Source organism: Austrofundulus limnaeus, unplaced genomic scaffold (genome assembly GCF_001266775.1).
Source record: "Austrofundulus limnaeus strain Quisiro unplaced genomic scaffold, Austrofundulus_limnaeus-1.0 Scaffold53, whole genome shotgun sequence".
Taxonomy (NCBI): domain Eukaryota; kingdom Metazoa; phylum Chordata; class Actinopteri; order Cyprinodontiformes; family Rivulidae; genus Austrofundulus; species Austrofundulus limnaeus.
The window spans coordinates 2472572-2486210 of NW_013952455.1; the positions used below are offsets into that span (position 1 = coordinate 2472572).

At 39.9% G+C, this 13639-nt stretch overlaps 1 protein-coding gene across 1 annotated transcript in view; it reads left to right on the forward strand.

Annotated features, from left to right (window-relative positions):
• The window catches only part of usp43b (ubiquitin specific peptidase 43b), a gene marked incomplete at its 3' end in the record, with an annotated part of 80486 nt that overhangs the window by 4092 nt on the left and 62755 nt on the right, over positions 1-13639 (forward strand). The window contains 1 exon segment of the mRNA XM_014008917.1: positions 11444-11590. Within this exon segment, the coding sequence (XP_013864371.1) occupies positions 11444-11590 (147 nt within the window).

Genomic DNA, 13639 nt, shown 5'->3' on the forward strand with positions numbered 1-13639 from the left:
ACACACACACACACACACACACACACACACGCGCACAAATTCTTTCTACACTGAATGATGATTCTCAAATAATTACTGTTTTGATTGTGGTGGACGCTGATAAAAACTCAGTAAATAGTGAGGTGAGTCCTTTAATCCTTGTGCATTGGCCCTCCTAATAAWATTACAGTATTTACCGTACGGGGCTACAAGCTGCAGGCAGCGCTTTGTGCTTCTCAGGTGATAATGAGGTAGCTGCTCGGTGCCRCAGCCGTCAGAGGGCACGAGTTCAGCAGGTGCCTGACTCACTCACTGCTCTGGACTTTATTACAGCAGAAAAAAAAMCCCAAAACATTTCAAAAACATTATGACAAAAAGGTTTATTCACTCCCCCGTTTTTTACCTGCAGTCATTATGAGGGGATGTTGTGATTTAAAGGAGATCATTTACAATCAACTGTAGAATCTTTCCTCCTCCAGGATCTCCTGCTGTAAAAAATAAAAACCTATACAAGCTCCCTCCCCGGGGTTTTACTGTGCCCACAGTGGGGTGGGGTGCGGTTAGGGGATGCAACTGTATCTGCCTGCAGCTTTTTGTTCTGGTTCTCTCTGAGCTGCAGTTCAAGGCGAGGAGTAGATAACAAAGAAACTCACAATAGGGTTTTATTCTTAGAAATGCTAATTTCTCCGTAAGAGGAGTCCTGGAATAACTTGACCGTATGTTCAGCGTTCAACCAAGGAGCCGACAAAAGGTTCTGTTGTATCGATGAGCTCCAACAGCAGCGACAAATCAATTTGATCAAGTATGATGTTGTTTTCTAAWATTTTCCTCTTCCTTTTTATCCCGCTCTGCCGGGATAAATTTTTGCTTCTGCACTTTTGTTTGCCTTTTGTCTCACAGGACCCCAATAGCAAACCTCAGCAGGACCATCAGATCAAATCACATCCATATTAAAAGAGGAATGAAAGCCTTCCTATTTGTACGTGTTGTTTCCTGTGACACACACACACACACACTGCTGTTTTTATTGGCTATGGTGACCATAAGAGGCCCTGAGTTTGTGCAGCTCAAGCCCTTTGAAATTGCCTGTTGAGTAATACCACAGCTGCCTGGAGGAAGGATTATAAAATGATTAGATAGCTCTGAGGCTTGTGTTTGAGAGGCTAAATTAGCTCCCAGTAGCAGGAGCTCAAAATGGCACAGAGCTCTTACAAACAGCTCATTGGTTATTGTTTAAACAGCTCTATTAATTTGTCGACTTTCTGAGTCGATTATCAGTCGTGCTGACCTCTGAAAGTCATGTGTTTTCTTCTTAAAGCTTTGGAGAGGCTCAACTTAAGCAGACAGATTAACCCATTAAGATGTTAGGCGACCTGAAAACGTGGGAAAAGTTAGAGTATATAGAGCTGTGATCAGAAGTTTACATCCACTCGTCCTGGGCATGAATGCGACAATGATTTATCCTAAATGTTTTTTTTTTCCCAGTGTGATTTTCAAACACCAACTCCTAGCATGTCTATCCTCAAATCCAATGTTTTTTTGTAGCTTCGTAAACTTCATAATTGAATATTTGGCCTCTTATCTTTGTACTGGTGGGGTTCAAATAAAGTGCTCAGATTTTTTTTAGCTTAGGTCACAAATTTTCATTAGGATCAAGGTCAAGGTTTTGGGAACACCATCCCAAAGTCTTATTACCATACCATACCAACTTTATTTTTAAAGCACTTTAAACACCCATAGAACCAAAGTGCTACACACAATCATTATTGAACAGGTAGAGTTAACCTTGTAATGTTTTTACTGTATAGCCTTCTGGTTGCTTTAGCTACTCAAAGCATCAATGCTAACCTCATACATACCCTATACCTAACCGCCCCAGTACACAACTAGCCCTAAACCTAACCTATACTCAATTCACACCTTAGTCCTAAACTAAGTCCCTGATCCACCAATGGTATTTCCCCCAAAGGGGACTGGGCTTTTATCCCCATAAGGAACAGTGGGTTCTCAGCAGGGTTGTGTGTACTGGGAAAATAGTCAAAAATCCTCCCCACCAGGTAATAAAAACATGTACACATGTACACACAGTCACAAGTTTGTATTTCTATTCTTATTAGAACTGTTCATTGACTTCCATTCATTTCCAGTTGTTTCTACAGCCTAACCATGATCCTTTACCCTAAACCTAACCCCACAGGTACATACCTTAGGTACCTTAAACCTAACCTAAWCTCAATTCATACCTTAATCCCAAACCTAACCCCCAACCCAAAAATGAAGTTCCACCATATTACGACTGGTCTTTGCTACCCATAAGGACCTCTAGTCTTGACAAAAGGTAACAAATACACAGATGCACACACAATAGATGCAGCAAGCTAAGCTAGAAGACAGGTAAGAACACCAACCTTTTTGTTCCCCGTCACAGAGGCAAAGGACTTATGCTCTTYGTCCATCCATCTGTGAYGGGGGACATCAGCGATGGTTGGTGTTGAGTTCTAACTTGTTAATAAAAACTTTTCAAGTCTAACTAGCCAACCTTTCAACTGAACATTCCTGTGATTCAGATGTATTGAAATTCGCTCTAGAAACACCTTTTTTTCTGGTATAATATTAACACTGAAGCTCTGTATAATCTACACCGATTGTCTGATTGTTTGAGAGAGAGGCAGATAATGTATATGTATAATATGCGTGATGTCACGAGTGGAGATCACCACTTAGGTTTAACCACGTTTAATCTTAATATAATTAAAAAATAAAGTAAGCACCATGAGGGAAGATTATGATGATGATGAAGATGATGATACAATTTATTTATAAAGCGCCTTTCAGGACTCCTGATCCTTGGAGGATTCCAAGATGTTTAGACCAGCTGAGAGACATAGTCTGTCCACCATGTTCTGGGTCCACTCCATGTTCTCGTCCCAGTTGGACTTACCTGGGAAACCTCTCTAGGGCGGCATCCAGGGAGCATCCTTAAAAGATGCCCATACCACCTCAGCTGGCTCCTCTTGAAGTGGAGGAGCATCAGTTCTACTCTGATTATCTCCTGGATAACTGAACTCATCTGTGAGGGAGAGCTCAGTGACCCTCATTTTAGCCACCTGTATATGCAATCTCGTTCTTCTGGTCACTACCCAGAGTTTGTGACCCTAGGTGAGGATAAGAACGTAGGCGGTCGAGTAAATAGAGAGCATCATTTTGCAGCTCATCTCCCTTTTCACAGCATTATTATTATTATTATTATTATTATTATTATTATTATTATTATTATTATACCCTGAAAATTAAGGTTTAAAAAAGTTTCAAATAAATATGACATTCTTGCCCAAGGTCATTTTGACGACGGCTATACATTGTGTCAAGTCTTAATGGGTTGAAAAGACTTCTCTAACRATCTGCTAAAGCTTCATACAAACACAAAGATGGGCTTATCTTCACAGTTTAAGCTGGATGTGGGCAGTGCTGCACTTTATATTCCACAGAATACTTGGTGTTTTGTGTGTCTCGACTGTTAATACAGTAAAGAATCATCTCTGCTGATCAAAAGCTTTTCTCTTCACAGGTTGGTTTATTTTTTAGGAAAAAAATATAACAGATAAGTTCTTGGTATTCTTCCCACATGTGTCTGGCTTTAGGGAAAATAGGTGAAAGACAGCTTTAATAAGTTTTCACTACAGATTTAGTCTGGCTGTGTTGCTTTAAAAAAACTGTGTAATATATCCAATTTGTCCACTGTTCAAAAAGTGACCCACCTAACATGGCTGAGCATTGGCACAAAAGGGCCTGGACTGGAACAAATCTGGAAATATGAGCCGTTAGCAGCCAGTTTGTTTTCTTAAATAWGAAGCTGAGAGGGAAGGGAATGAGGTTTAACAGGTGTGAGTCTTGAACAAGAATATGGAGACCTTCAGTGTCTCAACAGTGGTTTTACTCACCTGTTGTGCTAGCTGACCCTGATAGAATTCCTCATCACATTTGAATGCTTAAAATATTATTGTCAAAAGCAGATTTATAGCTCAAAGACAWATGAAAAATCTCACCTCTGATCTTAAAATAAGGTTTAACACAAATCAGTTTAGAGCCATTAAATCTGTATAATGGAGTGAATTTACTGGTTGAGATCCAATAGTGTTTCCAGAGCAAGCTCAATGTTTATCCTGCATGACCTGTGATCTGAAATTGTTTGGTTAATTTTGCACTCGTGCACTCATAATACTAAATGGCCCATTTTTGTAGCATGAACATAGCTATTTTTGAAATGTCACTTATACCTCACATACATGCCCTAACAACAAAATGTATCTGTGATCCAGCAGTAACATTACAGTCTTTTGCTACTTCCTTCGTACTTCACAATAAAAGTCTTTAACTTGCAAAARAAGTCATTTGAGAGTGTTGCTCTCGAAAGACTCTGAATATCTAAAGCCTATTACATAACTTAACRAGGTCACAAGTAAGAACAAAACAACAGCAAAGCARCTACACTACGTAGCATTAGCAATTCTTATGTCATAGTTCTCTGTAACCTTCTCACCCTTCAACATAATATGTACTCAGCTGTAAACATTCAAATTTGATGTACATCACAGGACTCAAAATTTCACAAATTGCTTGTAATTTCTTCAYGCTTGGACCAAATTAATACTTATTYTTGATATGCCAGCAGCCAGCATATCTGGTAAAATAAGAAACAATGTATTTGGGGTTTTAGCCAAGTAAAAAGCAGACAGGGTTATACATTTAGCTACGTTATTTCTATCTTTAATGTGCTTTCCATGATGGTGGTGCCTTTCACAGCAGGCATGCTTTTATCAGCACAGCACAGTCAGAGCCCAAAGGAAGGCAACCAGAATAATAATTTCCCAACTTTTCAAAAGAACAACGCCGTCTTTACACAAGCAAATGGTCAGAGCTTAACTTTTTTATCTTTCAAAGYTATACACAATATATGCTAGTGGTCAGACAGGGATTGTTACTTTTACAAAGAAATTTAAATACTTTGCTCTTGAAGCTACTTTCATAACCATCAGGTTGGGTGACCGTGACATTTCAGCACATCTCATGAACCACTAAGGATTTTAATGAAACTTACACAAAGTAACCATTCAGTGCACRTCTACAACTAATTAACTGTTGGAGTCAACCTTTTTTGTAAATCTTAGTAAATACTTAAGTGGCTATAACTCAGTTTATTTGACAGATATTGAGCTAAACCTGGGGTGATAGTAGCTGAGAGTCATCCTCATCACATACTCTGAGGGCTAACACATCTTTTAAAAATCACATGTCATCTGCAAGGTTTGACTAAAGTAGCTGCATCTCTTTCTTTTCATTGGTGATAGTGTGCTGTTATGTTTGATGTAGATAAATTGTCAAAAAAATGCTTAATTTTTTGCACAAGGATAGCTTTAATGGCCTAATTTTCTTTACGCTGTGTTTTTGTCWGCCTGTCTCATTAGGAGGGTTGTCATAAAGTGAAAGACAGGTGTGAGGTTCCATGGTGACCCCAATGATCTTTAACGTTTCTTTAGATCTTTGTTATTTTTGCACTTCCTCTAGAGTTCATACCATAAACCGTCAACATTTTGTCATCTTATGTCCTTACGATAGCGAATCTCAGATTACTGAATGAACAATGATATTTCTTTGGAACTGTAGACAGGAAAATTATTCCACAATTATTCAGAAGTTTCCAAGTAGATGTTTAAGTGGTTCAATTATAACAGCTTTAGCAGTCGACCCTTAATGGGTGGGTAGGTTTAAATATTTACGATCGGCCTAATACATTTTTTTTGTCTTCTGTTAAATGGTTACCCATATTCCCATTACAGAGTGACCATTATGCCTCAGCCAGTAATAAAAACTTCATTGGCTTTTCCACGGATGTAATTATGTCACTGAGACAATTGGCACCTTCACAGAGCTGATGGTAATCACTGTTATTGCTCTGCTGTAATGAGTGCCTGCAGAGCAGCTGGAGCTTAGAGCAGGTCAGGGTTTATATGGCTGATATATCAAAACAACCAGAGGATGTTTTAAGAGCCTCCATTTTAAAAAGACTGCTGCACTAAACTGAATTTTATTTTATTTCTGAGCAAAAATGTTTCATTCTGAATATTCACCTGTCAATGTGTGGAAATGCATCCACATCAACAAGAGTACAGATGCTCCAGGTTTATTTTAAAAGTTTTTGTGTTGAAGACTTGGCAGAGCTCTGGGTGTGGGATATGGAAGAGCATTTGCAGCTGACACACATGTAAAAATATACTGTATCTCCATACCTACCTGGTGCTTAGGATCCGAGCTGTATTTTTATGTATTAGAAGTGCTGCTGAACAAAGACACGAACCAACAACTCTGTATTTACTTTAAGATCCTGTTTCACAGATGTACCATCTAAAGAACACATTATCACTCACAGTCAGAGAACTCTGCGTGCATCTGATTGTCGTGTTAGCAAAATATGCCATGAACTTCTGGATAAATCTTAATGAAACTCTCAAAAAGTAATCTCTGGGTATACATCTGTAACTTATATATTTCTCATTATATAAAATTAGCAAATATCAAGACAACATCCAACTCTTTGTCTTGTAACATCAGTTGTTTAACTAATTTCTTTAAGGTGAAAACACTTGAAAACAATGAGACAATTTTGTCTTACTGCACAAATTAAAATCCAGCTCCACGTATTTCTATTGATGTCATTTCCCCGCTAGAAAAACTGTGTGATGGAGTTCCATGGAAGGCAAATAAGTTTAAATCAAATAAGCAAAAGAGGATTGAGTTAAGTAAATAAAATGTATTCAAGCTACGTTTTGAGTATCCAAAACGCGGCCAACGCTTCAAGCTGGTTGCTTGTGCTCTTTCAGGTCAGATGTGATCGGACTGTTGTTTTCCTCTGCCAGTCTCTGTTTAATGGCGGATAAAATGAAGAAAGTGGCGGTACTTTATTTACTTTGAGCAAGTGAACGTCGTGCTCACAAGAAAATTAATCCACCAGATAATTCAGAGGCGGTCTGTTCGGCGAGTTTTACTCCAGGAGCTGCGAGGCTCACTTTTAAGCCATGTTCTGAGCTCTGTTTACTGAACCAGCGGCTGCTGACGTCTTTACGCTCTTGCGCCATGCTGCGTTCAGGACAAGCATGGAAAATCTCCCACTCTTACGCCAATACAATCACAATGATGCGTTTAGGTACCGCATCATGGTACCGTTTGATGTTACGTGAATAGGTTCTCAGTAGTAGAATTCGGTCTGTACTTAAAAAAAGTATTGAATTCGGTACCCATCCCTAGTGGTGGCTCACCCCTAATTTGCACTATGTGCGTTCCGACTTCGCTCTGCTCCTGTCCGACCTCCACAGCAAATACACACCCATTATAATCAATGAGAGGATTTACACTGGCCCTGCACGGAAGCGATGAGCGGCGGTGAGCGGATGGTGATCCAGCAAATTGAGATCTGATCCTATTTCTGCTGGATGCTGGAGCTGCGCCGGAGTCAATTTTTAAAGATTACGTTGCACCAACAGGAAAGGAATGAGTACAACATCGTATTTACGAAATAAGACACCATCATTTTTGTTGAAATTGCAGCTATGTTAATAAATATATGGATATATTTCTAAACAAATGCTGTCAGAATGTATCGTTCTGTTTGGGAAGCAGACGGCAACACACGATACACGTGGATTTTATTTTGAAATCAGAAGTTTCGAAAAGACGACAGCGATACAGTTTCAACCATAGAAATCAAAAGCTTTTATATYAGTGTTTTCAGCTGTTTGGAGTTCKTCTTTCACAGAAATAATTATTTTTTGCTCTGATTTCCACATTGATCACAGGATTTATYGCATGATCTCCTTCCTGCACACCCTCCCTCCTCTGTCTGTCGGACCGGAGTGGAGCTGAGACTGTTTAAATTGGGTTGCAAATGAACAGCTGCGAACTGCACAGCGCAGCGGAGCGGAGCGGAGACGCGTGTAGTGTAAATCCGGGGTCAGTTGRTAGAGCTGCTGCCTCTCAGTAACAAGGTTGTGAGATCGAATCCTGACCCGACATCTTTCTGGGTAGAATTTGCATGTTCTCTATGTGMATGTGTGGGTTTTCTCAGAGTACTCCGGTTTCCTCCCGCAGACCAATAGCAATAATGTTAGGCTAAGTGGTAACKCTAAATTGTCCCCAGGTTTGAGTGAGAGAGTGAATAGTTGTCTCGTTTGTCTCTGTGTGGCCTTGTGATGGACATGTGACTTGGTGTACCCCGCTCCGCACGTGACTGCTGGATATGGGCACCAGTGACCCCGGTGATCCTGATAGCAAGAAATGAGTAAAAGATAATGATTAGACCCAAACAACTATAACCATCCATTCTCATCATTAGATGATCTTAGTTTAAAACCCTGGCATGARAGGCAGGGGGCAATATGCATTCCTTCAAAGAATTCTTGTCACATAATTGCATTTTGATATCCTTCAGATTAGGTTTGTAACAACAAAGTTTACATCGATATATTAYTAAATGGTCAATGATTCAATTACATCAAGGCAAAACGAAAACATTGATCATATCATCATCATATGCCCATCTAACACAATCACATACTAAATGATTTAATCAGATGAGTATGTAATATCACATCAGATAGATGGATAGATGGATAGATAGATAGATAGATTGATTGATTGACTTTGTGTTATCAAGAAACATTGTATTGTCATCCAAACAAATCATAATGATAGTGTTTCATGATAAAGCTGGTGATTTACTCCCCTACTTCAGATATACCAGTGGAAAAGAAAATACTTTGATGTTTGAAGATTCTCACACATCCATTGAATGTTAATCCTAATAAGTTTAATCAAACATAACTAGACATCTTTTTGATTTTTTGTAGACATGTTTTGTTTTCAATCTAAAGATCTTTCTCTAACCAAACTGATTAAAGTGTAAATCACCATCCTTGCATACCAAAGTTTTCAATAAAAATATGATCTTGAATGTTTTTTGCACTCAAAATATGTGATGGGGATGATGCCCAGCTACTACCACACTAAATTTTAGTTCCATATCTGTAAAACTGATTAAATTATAGCCAGTTTTATGTTTGCCATGGTTAATTAGCCGTGGTGGCCATCTTGAACCAGACTGACTCCATATTTTATTTGGGCCTATTCATTGGTTTCTGAGAGTATCATTAAATACGTTTTGTTGTTCATGAGATATTTTGCTAAAAAACAAAAAAGGAACAAAGATGCAGACATTGACGTGCTGGTAAAATTATAGACTTCCATGCTTTCAAACTCTACCAAACTGCTCCATAACTTGCAATAAAAACCAGACCAACAAATACCCTATTGACCCTCAAGGGGGCAGGGAGGGTTGGTGATTTGCATGCGAGTTCAGCTCACCACACTCTTGAATATTCGAAAACATACAAACTTTTTCAAGTGTCCATCAGCAGTTTTTTTATGTTTATAATTTTAATCACTACTTCAAAGATGTTGTGAAGATTTTAGTTTCATTTAGTTGCTGACCTGAACCTTTCATCTGTGTTTAATGTTTCAGAGGTGAAGCTTGTTTATCCAGAGCTGCTCTGTCTCTCTCACACACAAATGGACACAGTCAGGAGAACAAACCAGCATTTTTGCTGCAGCCGTATTCAGTTACACACTTTGCTCAAGRACACTTCGGTGTGCATTAAGTTAGCACTTCAGACTTTTTAATTCAATTTGGACCTGTGGCTTTCCGTTCCGCCTCATCATTAGAAGTCCTACTTCATGTAGTTGGAGGTACCTCACACATTTAAGCGATTCCAGTCATCTCTTCTCCCTCATCACTGCCTCCTCTTCCTCAGGCTGTCAGCTGCAGTTCATGAGGCTAATTCATCGCCTAATTAAGCTGGGTGCCATCTAAATCTGCTGCCGCATTACACTGTGAGAACTAAAGTAGTCTTCAATCTGCTTTTAGCCAGAAGGTTACTCAGAGCTCTTGTTTGGTACAAAAATGTGCATTTTTTAATTTTATTATTTTTATTTTTTTACATTTTTACTTGAGACGATACCAGGAGAGGAACGGGCAGTTGTAGACAGAAACAGACTTTAAAGATCCAAAATCTGAACTGCTTTTGCTTCAGATAAAGTGACAATCATTTATGGAGTTTTATTTTTTAATTTATTTAATTTAATTTTATTTTTTTGGTGTCACTTCAGTAGAAAACAAAACCAAATTTTAGTTTGTTTATTTCTTCATCATCATTGACTTTTTTTAAGTGAAGAGAAAATAGAGACAGAGAGAGAAACAGAGAGAGAAGTAATTGGAAAGATTGAAATAGCGATTAGAAGTATATTAAATATACATCAACAAAACACAGGACCACACACCCAACATCTGTCCGCTCACCTGAAAAATAAATGGATAAATACATGGAGGGCATATATAAATATATATACATACCCATACATACTATATATAAAGATATACATACATACATGCCTACATTCATAAATATTGTCAGTATATACACATAGACATATATACACACTCAGTGACCAGTCAGAACCCCCCGGATCAGAGCACCTGTTTGTGAGCAGTTGTGAACATTGTGTATATACAAGATTTCTCCAATGGAATATTTAATAGTGACTGTGGAGGACCGGAGACCCAACCCCCAAGACACGAGGCAGACATAGGGAAGACCAGAGCCCAAGGGCCCGAGAAGGATCCCGAGCGCAGAGCCCCAAGGGGCACCTGCACGGGAAGATCCGCCCACCCACCCCCAAGATCAGACCATAGGGGAGAACTGGGAGAGTCCCCCCAGCGACCACACACACAGCTCCCAGGGCCAGCAGCGACAAACTCATGGGCCCCACCGGCACCCGCCATACCAGAGCAGATCCAGGAAAAGGCACAGAGGTCCAGGCCCCCAGGACGCACCCCCTCCAGGCCAAAGCCCGACAGGGCCAGAGGCCCCGAGCCCAAGCAGGCAGTCACCAGGGCAGGCCGGCACATATTCCAGCGCCCAGCCCCATACCCCGGGAACCCCCAGCACACCGGCAGCCAGCCGCACACCCCACCGGGGGGCCGAGTAGCAGCGGGCCCCCAGATAAACTAGCAGGAGGGGCAGCCCAGACCGCAGCCTGACAAATACCCAAACATACACATACAAAATCGCACCATCCCACCCTCATCAGAAACAGACTTTAAAGATCCAAAATCTGAACTGCTTTTGCTTCAGGTAAAGTGACGATCATTTATAGAGTTTTAGCACACATTGTAGGATTTCTTTAAACAAAGTTTACTTTAGAAAATTGCCGAAAAAACCCACTGCTCATTCAGTTACTTCAGCTAGACTGTCTGTTAGAAAATCTGTCTGTAGAACTAAACCAACATTATTCATGTTCAGGAAAAGGCTCATAATTAAGAAGATGCAGAAGCTGATTTTCCTCTTCTCCTTCCCAGACTGTTGTGTCCAAGCACGGGTCACAGTTTCGTGGAAATTCCCAGCATGATGCCCTGGAGTTCCTCCTCTGGCTGTTGGATCGTGTCCATGAGGACGTCATGCTGGCGTTTCACAACAACAACAACAAGCCCAGAGCTCCAGGAAYGGTAGGAACCAGTCAGATGGTGTGGATATGATGATTTCTTATGTGATGCAGAAAAACCTCAAGAACTTTAGGAACCAAGAAAAGAGGTCTCTTGACTTTCGTCTCACAGCTTTTTACATTTAAAAACTATGTACATCAGGGATTTATAACTTGGATGTTACAGTTACTTTAAATAATTTGAATCATAATCATTAGTCTGAAACAACCGTTAACTGAGTAATAAATAATTCATATATTATTAGGATTAAATATTTAATTTACTACATAATAGAGGATAAAATCCAGTGAAATTATAGAAAGGGAACCCAGTATTTAATTGTTTTTTTCTAGAAGGCTAAATGTTTTAACAGCACTTTATAGTTAAAGCAATAGTTCAAATCTATAAAAGTGGGGTTTTGTGGATACATAAGCAATTGTTATCTTACCTATTGTAGATAGCACTTTGAACATCAGTTTGGAGAGTCTGTAATTGCACTGATTAGCTGTTCGCTTGTCAGTCTGGTCAGAAATACACTCTGCCATAGAGCAACAGCAGGTAAGATATAATTGTTCATASCTTTTCCACAGAACTCCATATYCAAATCTTTGAGCYATCACGTTTTGTGCCATCTTTGGTTTTGTTTTTATYGTTGGGTCAAACAGTTCAGAGAAGATGCATCTTGAAACAGTATTATAATTCATCTAACATGRCGTCAGTGATCTCTGCAGAAGTCAGCTTTTGGCAGCAGCAGGCCGATTCTCACGGAACCAGAATCACCGCGGAGCCCACTGTGACATGCAGACTCCCTCTGTGTCTCACACGTTTCCTCTGAACAAGAAGAGTGTCTGCTGTTAGCTCTGCTCCTGCAGGCACAGGGCAGCCTAATACTTGAAGATTGAAACCTTGAACTGCTCTATTGTGAGCCATTTAGGCAGAACATTCATGCATTATTAAAAACACAATTTTACTGTAGAAACAGATAGCCCTCCTTTATATCCTGGACTGGAGTAAGAACCAACTTCTGTGGAAAAGTGACACTGTTCTCACAGTTTAGACGGATATAACTCAACTCCCCTCTTTAGTGCTTCTAAACTGTTTTTTTTTTCTCAACGGGAATAAAGAATGGGGCACAGGAGGTCTGGATTGCAACTTTTAGTGTTCATGGGAGTGCAGAGGGCAGGAGGAGAGGCTGATTGGAGGGTTCCTGATGTTTGGCCTTGCTCTGTTAAATATCAGAAGAGCCAATCAGRTGTGGAGAACATTAGGCTTAAAATGGGGTATTCTGTATTCTTCTGTGATCCCTCTGGTTCTGGTGTGTCCTTCTGATGGCTTGTCAGCTCTGTGTTCTGCTGGATGCCATCTTTGCTTGGTCATGAAGGATGGACAAAAAAACAATGACTTCATGAAGACGGATATATAGTATTAGCTTTTGCATGCACAGCTTTTCATTTTGTATGTTAGAATGCTTTTAAACTATTTAATTTTTCCATTTAATTTTGGTAATTCAAATGGTTTTTGGTGAAATTGTTACTTATAATAAAATGATGAGTTGTGCAGCCTGCTGTATGTAGACAGAAACTCCTCATCTCTTCCAGTGACTCACGGTTCACTCCTTGCCTAATCAACATTTTTGTCCTTCGCAGCTCTGACCTCTGAGGTCGTGGTATGCAGACTGACATGACTCCCACATATGAACTGAGTGAAGAGCAGCAGGAGAATAAATAAATAAAAAACTCTCAGCACAGGAAGACTTTAACAGGAGTCAAGGATTATCTTTTTTTTGTTGTTGTTGGTACCTCTCATTACTAATCTTTTCTTCAGCCAAACCACGTGAGCTCCGGTGGTTCTAGTACGAGGCTGTGGGGGACACATTCAGGGTCCATGTCCCATCTTATCAGTCCATTCACGTTCTCGCTCACAGTCCATGAGACTGCACGTTCTTCTACTGCCGCCCCCAGAAAAATGGGCTTGTGTTAATTAATATTTTTTTAAACTGTCATTGTTGGATAAGTTTTCAGCACAAGCAGAAGCTTAAAAGAACCCATCCACTGGCTCCGCCCACCGGTGGTC